Consider the following 19562-nt stretch of genomic DNA (forward strand, 5'->3'; position numbering starts at 1 on the left):
TATGCAAAAAGACTTCCATAACCCAGGCTATTAATGTGTCATGCAGATGATACCATGATGCTAACCTGCCTTCCTTGGATTGATGACCTCACCAATGTGTTCTGGAAGCCCACCTCTCCAGAGCCATACCCCACTAGGGAGAGATAAAAACAGGCTGGGAGTATGTATTGATCTGCCAATGCCCATGTCCAGTGGAGAAGCAATTACAGAAGCCAGACCTTCCACCTTCTGCACCCCATAACGATAATGGGTCCATACTCCCAGAGGGATAAAGTATAGGCAAGCTTCCAGTGTAGTGGATAGTATATGGAATGCTGGTGGTGGGAACTGTGTGGAACTGTACCCCTCAATTCTATCTTGTTGATAATTTTAAATCAATAAAAAATGATTGTGCTAGACCTACCTACATCTATCTGCATCAATAACAAAAAATAAATATTTCAAGGAAAAATATTAATCAGAAAATATTACATAAAGTCATTAACTTCAAACACTTGCAATGAACTATGCATTCTTACTGGAAAGCAAACATAAAATTAGACAAATAAAGGGAGCATAAACTTCCAGGCAGTGGCCATCTCTAGGGAGGGAAAGGAAAGTGGAAGGAGGAGTGAGTCTCTAGATCCATTTGTATTTTTTATTTTTAAGAGAAGCAAAAGAAGATATTGTAAAATAACCATAATTATTAAATAAGCTTTGAGGCATGGGAAAAATATTTTCTGTTTTTTAATAATTAAAAATAAATACAAGTATACATTAGTTTTGTAATATCCTGAGCAGTAATCAGACATCCTTTCCTCAACCCATGTTAAACAGATGAACTGTAAAACAATTACTATATGCACATGTACAGATATGTGTATATAGCATACACATATATACCAAAACAAACATATACATATGCACATATATACATCTATATTTAAGGAAACATGTACATGCATGCATTTATTATTTCAAATTTAAACAAACTTTTCAGAAAAATAAAAATATTTCTTCTAAAAGTTAGAATGTTGATGTCATTAGACAGTGGCCCACTGTCAGCTTTTATAACATTACTTATCAGAGACTGTGGTAAGTAACCATTCTCAGTGTGAAGGATCTCTGCTCAGTGGATGGTTGGTGAAAAATGAAGATGGAGCTTTACTAAAGTTAGAATATGAGATGGTGGAAAAGTCACTTCATTTTCACGTACTTTGGTGTGGATACTTTTCCAGGAATGCACAAGTTGGCTTGAACACAATTTATTTGTCTTACAGAGTTAGGATATAACTCAAATGCAAGGTGCCATATATTTGCTAGATTTGGGTCTGTAAACCTATGTTTTTCTTGTTGTTTTTTAACCATGTGCCACATGGATTACTCACTTCAATCTCTCTCTCCCAATGTCTACTGCTTCTAAAGAAGGTAGTCAAAGAACACATTAAGGAGAAACAGATTTTACTGGGTATTTCAAAGAGGAGACCTAGAAAGATGTTTCAGCACAGTGAATTGACAGTAACTTCAACTTTTCCCTTAGACATTTTTGTTTCTCCAAACTTCTCTCATCCATTTTACCACTTCTATTTATTTCCCTTTTAAATTTATTCTTCATTTATCTCTGATAAAATGTCCTGAGTCCTTACTCTTTTCTAATCTCTCCCCCTCCTTGAAAACCAGATGCAAACTTTGCTCTATTTATTTTTTTTTTTTTATCAAGCAGTTAATCGTCTCTTTTCCCTCTGTAGCATAAGCTCAGAGGATTAAAATTCAAATAAAATGTCCTTCTTTCTAACAAATTTCATGCTGTTTTGAAGTTGATAGAACTTAGAGGCTGTTTTGGCCAGAGAAATCTCTTGGCTATGTCAACAAAGTGAAGTTGCTCATTGCTCAGGTGCCCTTCTTACCACATTTCAGGGCCATCATTGTCTCTCAACAGCTTTGTGTGGTTTGATAAAGTCTCCTACAGAAATGATTTCCTGGAGATCGTTCAAGAAGGGGACAAAGTAATAATACTGGAGGTGGTAGTGGCTATTCCCTGACACATCACCTTTACTGTTCAATGCCAGTTGAGTGTTTGATGAATACATAGAACTTTCCTGACAGAAAACAAAATCTGTCTGTTGTTGTAACACTCAACTGGGATGGAGTCAGGTCTAGACAGATGGTCTTCCAAACACAGAGAAGGTCTCTTAGAATTGAAGCTGGCAGTCCTTTTACACATTTGAGATCCTTCAGTTTATATGCTCGGTATTCTGTCCTGAAATTCAGACTCTATGGAAGTGATATACAGCTAAATGCTACTGTACCATTAGTTTCATATTGATGTGTATTGGGCCTTCCTTTGATTAGGGAATTCCAGAACACTGTCTGGAATCTCTGCATCTATGCAGAGAAAGCTGGTCTTCTAAGACAGAAGAGACTTCAAAGATATTCACAATCAACCCCTTCACTTCTTAGACATAAATTCTGAGTTCTAAGGAGAAGAAAAGAACAACTTTCAGTGATACAGTGAATCAGTGGTTAGAATGGACCATAAATCTACTTCTGATTCTCATGTGGGACTCACCTACCATACTTTCTTGTCTTCTGTCAGAAAGATACTTCACTCAAAGTCCTTTCTCTCTCTCTCTCTCTCTCTCTCCTGGGAGATGTATCTTCATAAGAGATAAGAGGAAAGGTGTATTGTTTAATTGCCTTTGTGACTTCACTTTTATTCTAATAATTTAATTTTGCCCGAATGTCCAAATGTTTGGATGGTTAAGTGTCACCTTTTCTTCCTGAAGGCCAGAGAAATAGTTCAGTCTGAATTACTGTATAGAAAGATGGAAAATATATTTTCAAGAGGGAAAGTGTTTGTATCCACATACTGGAACTTATCAACGTTGACTGATATGGTGTTGTTGACTTTGAGGTTCTCCAACAAGAACTGAGAAAGATTCTGGTATATGTTTCTGGTTTTTATTCCAGATTCACACACTGTCACCAGAGTTTGCTTTTTTACTTCTGTGTTGACAAGAAGCTCCAACTTCAGGTCAATAGAATGTTCTGGGCATTTGACGAGAAACTGCAGTTGGCAGACAATGAAGTACCAACCTGGGAACTGAATTACCAGGTTTCCATCTTGATATTTGATTCCATGCATAATGCCATCTTTGTTCCAATTCAATTTAGTTTTGTTTATGTGCTTTGATACTGGGAAGAGAAGGACACAAAACATTATTGGCCACATTTCTGTTAAGGATCAGACATTGTGAAGTCTATTCAAGGCTGTCTATTTAAGACATATTTTTTTTATAGAACTACCCAGTGTTCCAGCTGTCTGCAAATATATTACTCTGTCCAGGTGAAACTTATTATTTAAGGCATAGCTGTAAAACTGCCTCTCTTCTTTTTCTCTAGTGCTTGAAAACTAAAGTATCAAGTACTGATACTTTTACCTCTAATAGACTAATTTTTCTGTTGATTATAATATCTTATTATCCCGTGATTATTACTTTTTTTTTTCTTATTGTGCATCTGGGACCTTGCATGTGAAATTTCTCCACTCCAGGCTGCTTTCTCATTCAAACAGAGAGACAGAAAAGGGCTTGGTAGTGGAGTACCAGGTTATGCACAAGAATATGCTCAAGAACCAGGGTTTGAGTCTCTGCTCCCCACCTGCAGTGGGGACACTTTACAAGCAATGAATCAGGTCTGCAGATGTCTATCTCTATCCCTATATGTCTCCACTCCTATCTCAATCTTTCTCTGGCATATTGAATGAAAAGAAAAAAAAAAGGAAGGAAAGTGATATCCAGGAGCAGTGTATTTGTAGTGCAGACCCTAAATCCCAGTCATAACTTTGGCGGTTAGGGAGAGGCAGATAGATAGATAGATAGATAGATAGATAGATAGATAGACAGATAGATGATAGGCAGGCACTACACACAACACCAGAGTTTCTTTCAGTGCCATGAAACAAGACTTGATCCTTGGTCATGTGGATGGCAAGGTATGCACTTGCTGATGGGTTATCTTTCTGGTCCTATTTTGCTACCTTTTCAACTTCAGGCTACTAGACTACACTCTCCGTGAATCCTGAGCTATCATGCTTATTTGTAAAATCTGCAAGCATTTGACTATTCAAATGTTTTTAATGTCTTATTTTTTATAAACAGGGTTGTCAAATATAGTTGTGTAGGTTCCTTATGTGCACATTAAAAAGAAATTTCCATCTATTATTAAAGAAAAGCAGAGAACTAGCAGACCCACCCCTTAAACAAATATGTACATGCTGGAAGCCAAGTCTCTCTGAGTTCCAACAAATTAAAGTCAGCAGTGATTGGTGCAGTGCCTTTTATAAAGTGGAAGTTGGTGTGTTGGTTTTAATTAGCCTTATGCTTTCCTGTTAAACCTCCTTGCAATTCAGCTGAAATGTGAGAACCACTAACCTTGGAGATAGGCCCATGACTTCTTGAATGGAGCAGCCTTTTTCAGGATACATAAGATGTCCTCTGAGCAGTTGCCTAAAAACGAGGAGATCACACATTAAATATCTTTCTCTGCTCTGCAAACTGGAGACATCAGACCTTTTTACATGGTTAAAAAAAGTTTTGTTTATTTATTTTATTTTAGTGAGAGAGAGATACAAAGAGAAATATGCAGAAAGATCAGAGCACTGTTCATTTCTGGCTTAAAGTCATGCTGGAGGTGGGTGGTGCCAAGATGGTGACTTGGAGACAACTCCTGGTGTGAGCTTGGGTAAAAAGCAGCTTTTAACCAGGAATTCTCAGGAGAGGGAAGGATTTCTGGCTATCAGTGGTAAGGGGAACAGTGGGTAGTCAGGGTGACACCAAAAAAGAGTCCTATAATCCACTCTTGGGTTGGCAGAGGCCAAAAGGACAAAGAAAGGAAAATCTTTGGCATGACTATTCTCAAACTCACCCTTCACCCATGCCCCAAAACCAGCTCCTAAGGGCTGGCCAGCTGAGCCTATCAGGCTTCCTGTAGTGCTACTTTCTTTACCAAGATGCCTGACCCAGCAGTGGTGTCATTTCAAGCCTTTATTATAATTATTATTTATTTTTGAAGGAGGTTGGAGCTGTATTTGAGTGACTTGTCTGAGAAAGACTAGCTGGTGATTTTTTTTTCAATACTTCTTATAATTGGTTGTCTTTACTTTGTTTAGAAAGGTTATGTGTAGCCAATCTGGAGAACTCCAAGCTTCAGACTGACTGTTAGGGCTTTTTACTCAATTTATTTTATTATATATGTGTGTCCCTTTTCCCTCCTCTTCAGGTTGACGTAACTTAACTGTTGTTGCTTTTAACATTAATAGGTGACTCAGTGTGCTGTCCATTGTGGGAGGAACTTGTTTCTCTCTCCCTCTTCCCCCATCCTCCTTTTTATCTCCTCCTAGATAATAATAATAATAAAAAAACTTCCCTTTCACTGCTTTATTTCTTTTTTCTGAATTCATTGACACTAATTTGTCAGTTATTTTCTGGAAGAAATCTAACTTGGAGTAATCTCTCTCTCTCTCTCTCTCTCTCTCTCTCTCTCTGTCTCTCTCTCTCTCCCTCTCTCTGTGTCTATTTCTCCCTTCCTTTCTACTCTTGGTATCTCTACAATTTATAGTGGAAAGTAAATTTGCATAACTGTCTATTATTGCTTTTGTATTTTTGCCTTTCCTTTCTTTTTCTTTTCTTTTCTTTTCTTTTTTTTTTTTGTTTGTTTACTGGACTGGAGGTGCTGTTTAGCTAACTGGTATTGGTTTATCTGAATCAATCTTTTCTTCAGTTGTTATTGTACTTTCTGAGGTTTGTGACTGAATTTGTGAAAAGACTTTAGTGTAGTGTGACTTGTATACAAAACATAACAACTGAGTAATGACAGAACACAAAAATAAAAACCACTTAAAAATGTTTAAATCAAGAGCAAATACAACTGCTACCACAATGAATCAGGACAGGAGCCCAGAAGAAACTCCAAGTCAGTCAGAAATAACCATAGGTAAACAAAGTATGCAAGCAACAGTAGACCTAATCACAGAAATGAAGACAACTATGGAGGAAAGGGCTATTAGAAATAGGGAAAAAACATGAGACCCTCAAGGAAAATACTAACTACATAGAGGTAATTAAAGAGATGAAAGCTGAAGTAGCTGAACTAAAAGGTCAATTAGCAGACTAAGCTAACACATAACTGAACTGAAGAAGGAAGCTGAGGGAAGGGAAAGCATATTAACAGAAGCAGAAAACAGAATTAGCCAGACAGAGGATGAGCTAGAGAAAACTGAGAAAGAGGTAAAAGAACCAAAAAGAGATTGAGAGATACTGAAAACAACAACAGAGACATAAGGAATGATGTCAAAAGAAGTAACATTCCTATACTTGGCCAACCATAGGAAGAAAGAGAGGAAGTGGAAGTAACATCCTAGAAAAAATAATAGAGGAAAACTTTTCAGTACTAAACTACAGAAAGGACATCAAGACTCAAGATGCTCAGAGAATCCCAAACAGAATCAACACAGACCAGAAGACACAAAGACACATCATAGTTACAATGAAAAGAAGCAAGGATAAAGAAAATATCCTAAAGGCTGCTAGAGAAAAACAAAACATCACATACAGGGGGAAAGCCCATAAGATTATCTAAAGACATCTCCACTCAAACTCTAAAAGCTAGAAGAGAATGGCAAGATATCTATTGAGCCCTGAATGAAAAAGGGTTTCAACCAAGAATAATATATCCTGCTAGACATCCATTCATACTAGATGGAGGGATCAAAACCTTCCCAGACAGACAACAGTTAGAGGCAACCATCACCAAGCCTGCATTGAAAGCAGTTCTAAAAGACCTCTTATAAACTTGAACATCACCATAATACTTGCCATATATCAAAGAAAATAAAAAATTGTTGAATAATGGCACTGCAATACCTTAAATCCATAATATCAATAAATATCAATGGCTTAAACTCACCTAATAAAAAGCACAGAGTGGGAGGATGGATCAGAAAACACAAACCAACCATATGCTGCTTGCAAGAATCCCATCTGACCCAACAATACAAACACAGACTTAATGTGAAAGAATGAAAAACTATCATACAGGCTAATGGACCACAAAAAAGGGCAGGAACAGCCATTCTCAAAGCTGATACAATAGACTAAATTAAATACAGTAATAAAAGATAGGCAAGGCTATTACATAGTGATTAGAGGATCAATCAACCAAGAATATTTAACAATTATTAACATCTATGCACCATATGAGGGCCCATCTAAATACATCAAACACCTACTGAAAGAACTACAAAAATACATCCATAGTAATACAATAACAGTGGGAGAATTCAACACCCAACTTTCACACTTAGACAAATCAACAAAGCAGAGAATCAACAAAAATACAAGAGAATTAAATGAAGAGATACATATTCTTTTCAAATCCACATAGCACATCATCAAGGATAGACCACATGTTAGGCCACAAAGACAGTGTCAACAAATTCAAGAGCACTGAAATCATCCCAAGTATCTTCTCAGACCACAGTGGAGTAAAACTAACATTCAACAACAAAAAGAAAATTACTAAAAGTCACAAAATTTGGAAACTCAACAACATAATGCTTAATAACTGCTGGGTCAAGGAGGCACTGAAGAAAGAAATTTTAATGTTCCTGGAAACAAATGAAAATGAAGACACAAGCTATCAAAATATTTGGGACACAGCTAAAGCAGTATTGAGAGGGAAACTCATAGCCATACAATCACACATTAGAGAACAAGAAAAAGCTTAAATAAATGACCTTACTGCATGCCTTAAGGGCTTAGAGGAAGAGGAACAAAGGAACCCTAAAGCAACCAGAAGGACAGACAACATCAAACAAACAAACAAAGCCAAACAGAATGGGAGAAAATCTTCACATGACATACATCAGACAAGAGACTAATAACCAAAATATACAAAGAACTCTGCAACTTAGGGACAAAAAAGCAAAATGGGCTGAGGGTATGAACAGAATAGTTACTACAGAAGAGATCCAAAAGGCTAACAAACACACAAAAATTGCTCCAGGTCACTTATTGTCAGATAAATGCAAATAAAGACAATATTGAGATAACACCTCACCTCGGTAAGAATGGGATACATCAAAAAGGACAGCAGCAACTAATCCTGGAGATGCTGTGGGGACAAAGGAACCCTTCTGCTCTGCTGGTAGGAATGTAAATTGGTGCAACCTCTGTGGAGAGCAGTCTGGAGAACTCCCACAAGGCTAGACATCGGCCTTCCATATGACCTTGTAATTCCTCTCCTAGGGACTCTATAACTCACAACCAAAAAGATATGTGTACACCTATGTTCATAGCAGCAGAATTTTTAATAGCTAAAACCTGGAAGCAACCCAGGTGTCTAACAACAGTTGAGTGGCTGATAAAGCTGTGGTATATATACACAATGGACTAGGACGCAGCTATCACACAAAATAAACCTACCTTCTCTGACCCATCTTGGATGGAGCTGTAAGGAATTATGTTAAGTGAGCTAAGTCAGAAAGATAAAGATGAATATGGGATGATCCCACTCATAAACAGAAATTGAGAAAGAAGAAAAGACAGGGAAACTCAAAGCAGGATCTGACTGAGTTTGGAGTAGGGTACCAAAGTGAAAAATCTCTGAGTAGAGGGTAAGGGTGTATGCTCAGCATCACTAGGATGTTGGGGGAGGATGGGATGGGATATGGTCTTTAGGTGGTGGGAATGGTGTTTATGTACACTCCTATTCACTTGTAGTCATATAAATCACTATTTAATTAGTATGAGAGGGGAAAAATTGATCGAATGTCTCAAACTTTTTAATACACAGACCATAGGCTAAGTCCTTCAACTGCTGACTCTTCTAAAATATTTGACTAGGAAGAACAGAAACAACTGGTGGCATTACTCTATAAGACACAGCTATATACAAATAATGTCAAAGGACATAAATTATGGTGATGTCATGTATGATACAGCAAATCCTAACAAAAGGATTTTCAAAGTTAACCCAATTGCCAAATAATTTGATTATAGCAAAAACTATCTATTGCCTTCTTAAACCCTAAGGCAGCAGGAACCACTTGCTTCCTGTATAGAGCCTATATTCCCCCCAGTCCTGGAACCTCTACAGTGGGTTCACTTTCCTACATGCATCTCTCAATTCATACCAAATGATATTTCATCTGCTGACCACAATATAATCAACACAAGGAACATCACTTCAGTATGCTTCATTTCAGACTGTGTCCAGAGACATCAGGCATGGAATATCAACCCTTCAACTTCATTACTTGGGTGAGACCATTTGTTTCTCATAGGATATTCTAATTCCATTTTGGGTAGTTCACTTCTTAACAAAGTCATAAAATCTAGATATTAACTAGGTCCCATGAGATAGGGCATATGTTCACAATATCCATAAATTAGGGTAGAATATATATCTGTAAACAAAAGTTCCCTATAGTCTGCAGTGAGTCAATATATGCAGAAGCAAGTAGAAACACCTCAAAAGACACCGTACAGTTCCTAATGAAATTGTTTCTACTTAGACTTAGTTAATCTCCTCACCTACTTCCTATTACAGCTCCCTCAGTCACTCCAAAGCTAACCTTATCAAAGTAGGGACTACAAAAGCTGAATAAGGGTAAGAGACTGGCATGCTTTAACTATGACTCTTTAGTAACTATCAGGCCACTCCATCAGCTGGGGCCCTATTCGGGGAGTCCTGAGGTTCCCAAACAGACATGATGGGCTAAGTAATGGGATAAATCCCTCTCTCCATTGTTACCAGTCATCTCTATCAGGAACAATACAATAGACCCCTTTGTGGGCCCCCATAGCACCTTGCCATCAACTTGGATCAACAATGGTAGAGAATGCTCCATCCTCTGAAGGTAGGCTGGACAACATACTCTATCTTCCACCTGAGGAACATGGGTTCTGAAATTGAGGCAGCTTGGATCATTCCTATTCATGACCACACAATGTTAGCTCAGATCTACAGGGATGCAGAGGTCACGTAGGCTCCTAAGCTGAATATTTGCCCCAATTCAGATCAGATCAATGAGGTTTACAGTCGACAATATTTATACACCTTTCCCATATTTGGGAGCTACTTTCTTTCCTGATCCAGATTTCTGGTCCTTTTTCCAGCCATGACATCATCTCTCCAGACAATAACTCAGATCCTCCTGCATATCAGAGGTCAAGATCAGGAAAACAACAAACAAACAATATGAGTATAGTCATGGATTCTTTGGAATATAACTAAAATAAGCCTACTATCTATAAAACAGAGACCCCCATATCTTCATCTGCACTATTCCCACCTTTAGGTTCATGATTAGTCAATGATTTGTTTGGCTTTGTCTGTTAAATCTTCTTTCAGCCACCAGGTTCCAGATGCTACCATGATGCCAACCAGTCTTCCCTGGGCAGAGGTCCCCACCAATGTATCCTGGAGCCCCGCTTCACCAGAGCCCCACCTCACTAGGAAAGGAGAGAGACAGGCTGGGAGTATAGACTGACCTGTCCACACCCATGTTCAGTGGAGAAGCAATAACAGAAACCAGACCTCCCACCTTCTACACCCCATAATGTCCCTTGGTCCATAATCACAGATGGATAAAGAATAGAAAAGCTATCAGGAGAGGAGATGGGATATGGAGTTCTGGTGGTGGGAGTTGTGTTGAGTTTTACCTCTCTCTTTTAAAAAATTTTTTATTTATAAAAAGCAAACATTGACAAAAAACATAGGATAAGAGGGGTACAATTTCACACAATTCCCCCCACCAAAACTCCGTATCCCATACCCTCCCCTGATAGCTTTCCTATTTTTTAACCCTCTGAGAGTATGGACCCAAGGTCATTGTGGGATGCAGAAGGTTGAAGGTCTGGCTTCTGTAATTGCTTCTCCACTGAACATGGATGTTGACAAGTTGATCCATACTCCCAGCCTGCCTCTCTCTTTCCCTAGTGGGGAAGGGCTCTGGGGAAGCGGAGCTCCAGGACACATTGTTGGGGTTGTCTGTCCAGTTTGTCCCTCTCTTATCCTATGGTTTCTGGCAGTGTTCCATTTTTATAAATAAAAATTAAAAAAGAAAAGAAAAGAAAAAGTAGTTGACTCCAGGAACATTTGAATTTCTTGCTTGTTAACTCTCTTTTCAGCCACCTGGTTCCAGATGACACCATGATGTCAACCTGATTTCCCTGGACAGACAACCCCACCAACATGTCCTGAAGCTCTGCCCCACTAGGGAAAGAGAGAGGCAGGCTGGAAGTATGGATTGACCCCAGACCTTCCACCTTCTGCATCCCACTGTGACCTTGGGTCCATACTCCCAGAGGGTTGAAAATAGGAAAGCTATCAGGGGAAGGGATGGGATACAGAGTTCTGGTGGTGGGAATTGTGCAGAATTGTACCCATCTCATCCTGTGATTTTTGTCAATGTTTCCTTTTTATAAATGAAATTTAAAAAAAGTGCTGGAAATTGAATCTGGGACTTCCAAGTCTCATGCATGAAAGTATTTTGTATAATAACCATCATGCTATCTCCAATGTCCTTCATGGTTTTTCAAGTTTACAATTATTCTTTTATTTTCTATTTAGGAGGCGAAAGGAAAACATGTTTGTTATTTCCCCATCAACCACCCTATGTAAATAAGCAGACAAACAAAAACAAACTTAAATGCTTTTATTTTCAGCTGAGAATATGGAAGCTGAGAGTTAGAACAATTACGATCTGTGTTGCTTTAAATGCAAGGAAGTAATCTTGTCTCTTTACATCAAGGGTGAGAAATGTTTTCTGCCAAGGTTTATTTGGATCTTATAACATCACTCACAGCCTATAAAAAAGCACCAACTTAAAAATTAACAATGTTTCTATGAAAAAAAAAAAAGCTCCTAGATTTACGGAATTTCAAGTCCCACTTGCAGTTACCTGGGCAGGGCCAGACCAAATGATTTCATGGGCTGTATATGGCTCACAGGACAGATATCCCTCACCCCATGTTTTATATTTTACCTCATTTAATCTGCACAGCAATTCTATGATAGATACAGTATTAAGTCCCTTTTACATATTGAAAAAGCCTGGGGACATTTTTCCATGTTGCTCAGCCAGACTTTATTAGTCAGATAGATAATAGTGATAGTAATTCTTGCATCCCTCCTACTATGGGTATTTTACATATTTCAACTAATCTAGATTTCAGAAAAACACTGAAAAGTTAATCTTGATGCCTATATATGGTCAATAATATAAGGTTGAGCAAGTTGGTGGAAAACACTGAAATTCACCATCCTGTTTGGTTCTAAAGGCCAGGCTTCTTCCCCAGCACATTTTGCTATACAGCAGAAATAAACACATCCAGGTGCTTTCTTTTAAAAGAAGAGGGAATTAAATATATCTATGCAGGGCAGGGGAGATAGCATCATGATTATCCAGAAGACACTCATGCTTGAGGTTCTAAGGTCCCAGGTTTAATCCCTAGCACCACCATAAACCAGAGCTAAGCCAATGCCCTGGTCTTTCTTTCCATGTATTTCTCTCTCTTTTTCTATTCCTTCCTCCAAAACATATTATAAAACAAAAAATAAATAAAGATATCTAAGCATGAATCCTATATTCAGAAGTTCCTTGGCAGAAAAAAGGTATAATGCTTATGCCATCAGGACATTTACAAAGAAACAATTTTAATATAGTCACTGGTGATAGTAACTTAGCTTTTTCTTGTTATATTAGCAATTTTTAATGCAAAGAACCAAGTTGCATATTTTCTGCAAGAATCACTATATCAGCATACTCCTGTATTAATTCTTTTTCTTTAGACCTTGTTTGGGTGATTTATGACCTGATACTGGTATCTTTTTTATGAGACCAGAAGAAATTTATTCATTTTATCCATCAGAACCTAGGCATCTATAACCTCAGTCAGTTGAGCAGACTATGCTTTGGTATGTTCATTTATCACTGAATCTATGAAAAATACCTGTTTAACTCAGAATTCTCCCCCACTGCCCTCTGTGTTCAGGCATGAAAAAGTCACTTCTGTCCTTCATAGCCCTGTGGAATGTTGGAGCAGTTGAAAATGAAATGAAGAGTTCCTTCTGCTGACTGGACAGACTCACTACTGGAGGCATCCCAGCAAAAGAGAACAGTTTCTATCACTATCTGCATCAATCCATAAACTCTTGTCCAAGCATCACTATGGAGATAAAGGATGGTGATCTTATCTGTCATTCATTCTCCATAGTGCTTTTTGTCCTGCCTGTTTCATTCCACAATTCATACTCTTGGGAATATGGAATTTCAACCACAACACTGACAGCTACATATTCTCTGATGTACTATGGCTATCATTGAAATATTAGTTGCCCCAGTCTCCTCTTTCTGGGCTACAGAACATAAAGAACAAGGATTCCTAAGTAAGGATTTATCACCTCATCTTTTTCTCTTCTTAGAGTTCCTTTCTGACTCTACTGTGCCTGCAGGATTAGGACTAGGATCAAGCTCCTCCTGATAGTGTTTATATATTGTTGTGTTCTGACCCTCACTGAATCCTCACCCCTCATCTTTACTCTTTCCCTTCTACTCTATGTCCCAATCGTTGTAGAAATGCTTGTAACAATAAGCATAGTTAATACAGATTGAGTGATGACCATTTTTTCTAGGTACTCTGCTAAGCATTTCACAAAACCCATGTCACTTGATTCTGACAACCACCCCATAAGAAAGATTGAGTAATTAATAATTTTATCCTGTGAAAACATTAAACAAAGCTTTTGAAAGCATGTAGATTCAAACCCAGCTTGTATAGGTCTAATACTTTACTGGATTTTTAGCCCTTCTACCAGAGTTGGGGTTAGGAGGGATTATAGATTGAACCTGCCTTGTTAATTTGTCATTCCACTTTTACACATACTCTTATGTCTGTATGAACCCCTGTCCCTTCACAAGACAAGTTATTTATAGCTTATAATACAGGTAGGCAGTTATTTCCTCTAGGAAACCTCTGACTCTTCCCTTTGTTGGCCTATTTGTCTCCTCCACCAAACTGTGAACCCTCAGGGAAAAGGCACTGTTTGTAAATCTCTACTGCTCAGCCCAGAAGATGATTATCAGATATAATCTCATCTATTTTATTTCCCTCTGTAGATGTTAGACACATTCTTAAGCCATGAGTAAGGTGAATGGAGATGCTGGGCTTTCCTTTCTCCCTGGGGCTGGAATAACCCCTGGCCTCGTTTCCTCATTAGTTATGCAAGCTAGGCTACACTGGATAAGAGGCTAATACTCATACACTGGGCTAAGATCAATAAATCAAGGCAAAAATAGAATCTATTCATTGACTGGAGGTCTCCTCTCATAGTGACATCTGTCAGGTAAGCTTCTACAAACAGCTTCAGAAGTACAAGCCTAGGCTTGTCTCTCATACATGTAGGCTGTTCTTTCTTTCCCCTTTTGGTCTTTGAATGCTTGATGGGTTGACCTCAGTCACAATTCTGAGAAACTCAAGGATGGAAAAAAACACACACATGTTATTTTGAAGCATTTGCATTTCCTGAAGTCAAATGGCCTGGTGTATTTTACTTTGCTTTTAAAGAATCTTCTAGGTGGTTTTGAATAAAAGAAAAAATCATGACACCTCTTTACAGGAAGAACATTGCTGTTAATAGTGGAGAGAATGGGGCTGGGAATGAGGAGAATCTGTGGATGGAATGAGACTGTTGAACTTGGAGATGAACTCAAAGGAGGGCACTATGGTTGGCTTTTTACACTTGACAAGCCTGTCTCAGAAAGGCAGGGGCCAATAAGGCCCCACCAAGGAGATGAAGTACTCAGCTAATGGCTAAGGACCCACAATTCACACTGTAAGCCATCAAGTTTGCTGTTCAAAATATTTGACTAGTCACTGCTATTTAAAGACGTGTTGATTTATTTTGAGGGGTAGGACATTCTCATCAAGAGAAAGATAAACATTTCACGGGGCATGAGCCATGTGACTAGAGTCTTTCCTTACCACCATAAAACTCCATCATAAGATTTTCCTTTTTTGTTATGAAGACAAGGAGACATAAGATATAAATGTATAGTCCTATATGCAGCTGGGATCCTGCAGTGCCACTGGACTTTCAAATGCTGGGAACAGAGAGCAAAAATCACACTCCTATTTCATCCACTCTCAAGACAAGAGTGAAGCCTGGAGAGATTCAGTCTGATGAATGAAATAATGAGGTGGAGGCAATGAGGGCTGTCTGTACGTTGTGGCTTATTAGGTGATCTGTGTGTTAGCTTATAGAAATTCCTCCTCTGGGCTCTAGAAATCCTGTGAATAGATGGATAGTAATATAGGTCTGATGATCTAGAAAGGGGCTTTCAGCTAGATTATTCTAACAGAACATATAGGTAGATATACATTTCTAGACCTGCCAAGGCAAGGGCTGCTAGCCTTAGTTCCAACTGTCTCTTTGTTGTTTCTAATACAAGTAAGACAGAGTCTACATATTCAGATTTCCAGATATTTGGAGTAGTAAAACAGAGCATTTTAGTTCCTGGGGAAATCTAAGTTATAAACATCTTGGTTCTGTTAGGATGTATATGGTTTGTAGAAATGGAAATTCCCCAAGAGATCACCTGATTTTGCTTGTTAATGACATAACGTATATAATCACATAACAGAATACTCCCAATGTTATCCCCACAGACAATGTAAACCAGTAAGTTAGTGATAGAGACAAGAATGAAGCCTAGACCATTTGACTTCTTATGTGGAACCTTCTATTTTTTAGATAACTCAAGAATTCTGTGAAATTTTCAATATTGAGGCCTTTCAGATAACAGATTAGTAAGTTGCTCCCCTATGCTACTGCCCCTTCTAGAAGGATTATAAAGTTCCTTTTCTCTCTCTCTCTCTCTCTCTCTCTCTCTCTCTTTTCCTTTCTTTATCCTGTAGAGAAACATATTCTAATGGAATACTCAGTTTCATAGAAATAAAGGGAGTTGGGGAAGGAGCAAGAAATGTTACTTAAAGTGGTGAAAAGAAATCAGATTAATGAAAACCTAATGAGGATCCAGGTGGTGGCACACCTTCTTAAGTGCACATGTTACAAGGCACAAGGATCTGGGTTTGAGCGCCTGGCCCCCACCTGCAGGGGGAAAGCTTTGCAAGTGATGAAGCAGTGATGCAGGTATCTCTCTGTTTTGCTATCTCCCCATTACCTCTTGATTTCTGGCTGTCTATATCCAATAAATAAATAAAGATAAAGAAAAAAACCCTAATGACAACATTCCACATTTAGAACAGAAAATGTTAAGTGTAGGAGGTGGTGTACTGGTATGGCTTTGGACTTCCATGCATGAGGTCCCAAGATTGAATACCAGCTTCACATATGCCAGAATGCTACTCTGATCTTTCTCTCCCCTCTCTCTCTCTCTCCCTCTCTCTCTCTCTCTCTCTCTCTCTTCCTGTCTCTAGTTTATAAAATACATGAATAAAATACATATTTAAAAAGGACACAAAATATTAGCCTTTAAATAGCTACCTAATACCAAGTCAATGGAGATCATGGTTTTATGACTGAGGAGATTTAACCAGATTTAGAATGTGGTCTAAAACTGCAGTAGGTTAGTGGTAGAATTGGCTTCAGAGCATAGGTTGCCTGACTTCTAGATCCTCTCTCTGAGTTTCTGTCCCCATAATTTTCAGTCTTTCCATAGGCCTGGGAACGTTAAATGCAGAAAGTTATAGATTTTCAGTCATCAGAGACACTGCTTAAAACTGAGGAGATGGCAAGAAACAGTACTAATGAACTTTCTGGGCTTCTTGTGGGTGAATACCAGCAGATGACTTTTGGCCTGTTTGTGGAACCCTACCAAGTCACAAGTCTTTGATAAGAAAACTTCCGTGGAGATGCAAAAATGCCCATGGTGGCTCTATAGTGGCAGAACAAATCATTCTGGTCCTTCCAGCCTGATGGCATGTGGCTTTAGTGCCAAGTGACTTCCAGCTTTGAAGCAATAATATTATCAGGACAAAAATACAAAACGTTTTAAGAATGGTATGGTAAGGCTTTTAGCTTCAGCCTTGACACTTCCCCTAACTAACCTGAAATTACTCCCTCTGTAAAGTTCAAATGGTCATAGTCAACCAAATGTATAGATGATGTGAGGTTGTAATAAAACATATAATGAAATTATGAGCATCAAGTGGCTAGTGCAGCACTTGACTTACAGGTAACATTGAGAAAAATTGAGCCTTCTCCTCCCTTATCTCTCTTTATTTAGATGTTTTAGTGATGCCGTAACACTACCTAGCTGAGTGATCTGACTGATGAAATGCTAATAAAACAAAGCACATGGTATTAACTAATGAACTGAAACTTCCCAACTGTGTACATAAATGTTTGAGGATATCCAATGCTTCTAGGAAAGTATGCAGAAGTCTCCTATCTGTCAAAGATATTGGGAAGTAAAGGATTATACTAGTGGGATGATCTTACCATTGGCTGGCTTCTTAGTTTTGTGCTCTGTGGGAATGTCCAGGAGAGTGTCCAGTGACATCTAGGGCAGACTGTGTCCACTATCATTAGGATTTGGACCTTGGGGATTCTAGCAGGGGAGTGCAGCTATAACCTCCCCTGAAGAACCACTTGCCTCTAGTCTTCTTCTTTGACCAAGTGCATAGCTTCAGCAGTAACACACATGGAGCACTGAGTGAGGAACACCCACCTACCCAGCCACATCAGCCAAATCAACCATGGTAATCAATGGATTGGCAGATAGTACAGCTGGATCACTCTTAGATTCTCATTAGTATTTAAAGTCAAAGTTAATCCTTAACCTCAGGATTATTTCAACTGACTTCAACTTGACCATTTTCTTGAGGCTGCTGAGCAAACTGGTGATCGAAAGCATATTTTTTTCATAAATAAAGGGCAGTTATGCTGGATTTACTTAAAGTGCTTAGAGAATACATATTCTGGTATGGTCAATGTTGAACATGTGAAAAATGATCAATAAAACCTAAATGAGACCTAATTGGAATACACTTGAATCTATTGCAAATTCCTTGGGATTTGAAGGAGACTTCAATTTTAACTTGCAAATAGTATGCAAGATAAACTTTATCTATTTTTACAGGTTGTTCCATGTACTTAAATTCCAGCTGAATTGATATTAGTGAGGGCTCTTAAAAATGCTTCTAAAATTCATGATTTAACAGGCCAAATTACTATATAGCTGCATGGTAAAATTTGCAAATATTTTTACTAATCAAAAGAAACCCCTTTCTAGTTATTCTGGATATAGAAGTATGCCAGTGCCCTTACAATAGTAGACTAACAATCTTAAAAAGTTCAGTGAATATTTGGCTTCCCAGGGTGGTGGGGGTGGGGTGGGTGGGTAGAATGAGACACAGTCTTTTGATGGTGGGAATGGTGTTTAGGTAAACTCCTATTAATTTGTAGGAATATAAATCACTATTTAATTAATATGAGAGGGGAAAAACTGATTGTATGTCTCAAACTTTTTAAAGCACATACTGAGTCTTTTTAATACATAGCCCGAGTCTTTGATATGTTGACTCTCTCAAAAGCCTAGACCAGGGAGAACAGAAGCAACTGGTGGCACAGCTACACACAAATAATGTCAAAGGACATAAATTATGGTGATGTTGGGTATTATACAGCAAATCCTAACAAAGGGATTTTTCAAAGTTAACCAATTAATGTGATTATAACAATAACTATTTATTGTCTTCTTGAACCCTAAGATAGCAGCAACCTCACATTTCCACTATAGAGCCTTTATTTCCCCCAGTCCTGGAACCTTAGGGTGGGGTGCACTTTCCTGCATGCTTCTCTCAATTCATTACCAAATAATATTGCATCCGCTGGTCCCAACCTAATCAATGCAATGAGTGCCACCTCAGCATGCTTCACTTCAGACTGTGTCCAGAGACTTCAGGTGTGGAATGACAACCCTTCAGCTTCATTACTCAGCCATCAGGTTCCAGATGCTAGCATGATGCCCACCAGACTTCCCTGGGCAGACAACCCCACCTATGTGTCCTGGAGCTCCACTTCCCCAGAGTCCCACCTTACTAGGGAAAGAGAGAGGCAGGCTGTGAGTATGGATCTACCAGTCAACACCCATGTTCAGCGGGGAAGCAATTACAGAAACCAGACCTTCCACCTTCTGCATCTCACAATGACCTTGGGTCCATACTCCTAGAGGGATAAAGAATAGGAAAGCTATCAGGGGAAGGGATGGGATATGGAGATCTGGTGGTGGGAATTGTGTGGAGTTGTACCCCTCTTATCCTATGGTTTTGTTAATGTGTCCTTTTTTAAATAAATAAAACAAAATAAAAGAAAAAGAAAGTTCAGATGGTTACAGGGAACAGGTAAATTAGAGGGATGTGGCAATTTGCATGCACCAAGTGTGTGTTTATGAAAGTATTGTCAAAGCTTGGTAATTCTGTATTTTTTTTTCCTTTTTACCAGAGCACTGTTCAGCTCTGGCTTATGGTGGTAGTGGGCGTGGGGTGGGGTTGAAA

The 19562-nt window shown here is 38.6% G+C and overlaps 1 protein-coding gene across 1 annotated transcript in view; it reads right to left on the reverse strand.

Annotated features, from left to right (window-relative positions):
* Positions 1–644: 644 nt before the first annotated feature.
* Positions 645–19562, reverse strand: part of TNFSF8 (TNF superfamily member 8) — a 34591-nt gene continuing 15673 nt past the window's right edge. Inside the window, exons 3-4 of the mRNA XM_016189830.2 lie at positions 4413–4487; positions 645–3174 (exon numbers count right to left, since the gene is read on the reverse strand). Of these exons, the coding sequence (XP_016045316.1) occupies positions 2780–3174; positions 4413–4487 (470 nt within the window). The 3' untranslated portion in view covers positions 645–2779. The remainder of the gene's footprint in view (positions 3175–4412; positions 4488–19562) is intronic.

This window comes from Erinaceus europaeus, chromosome 10, assembly GCF_950295315.1.
Source record: "Erinaceus europaeus chromosome 10, mEriEur2.1, whole genome shotgun sequence".
Taxonomy (NCBI): Eukaryota; Metazoa; Chordata; class Mammalia; order Eulipotyphla; family Erinaceidae; genus Erinaceus; species Erinaceus europaeus.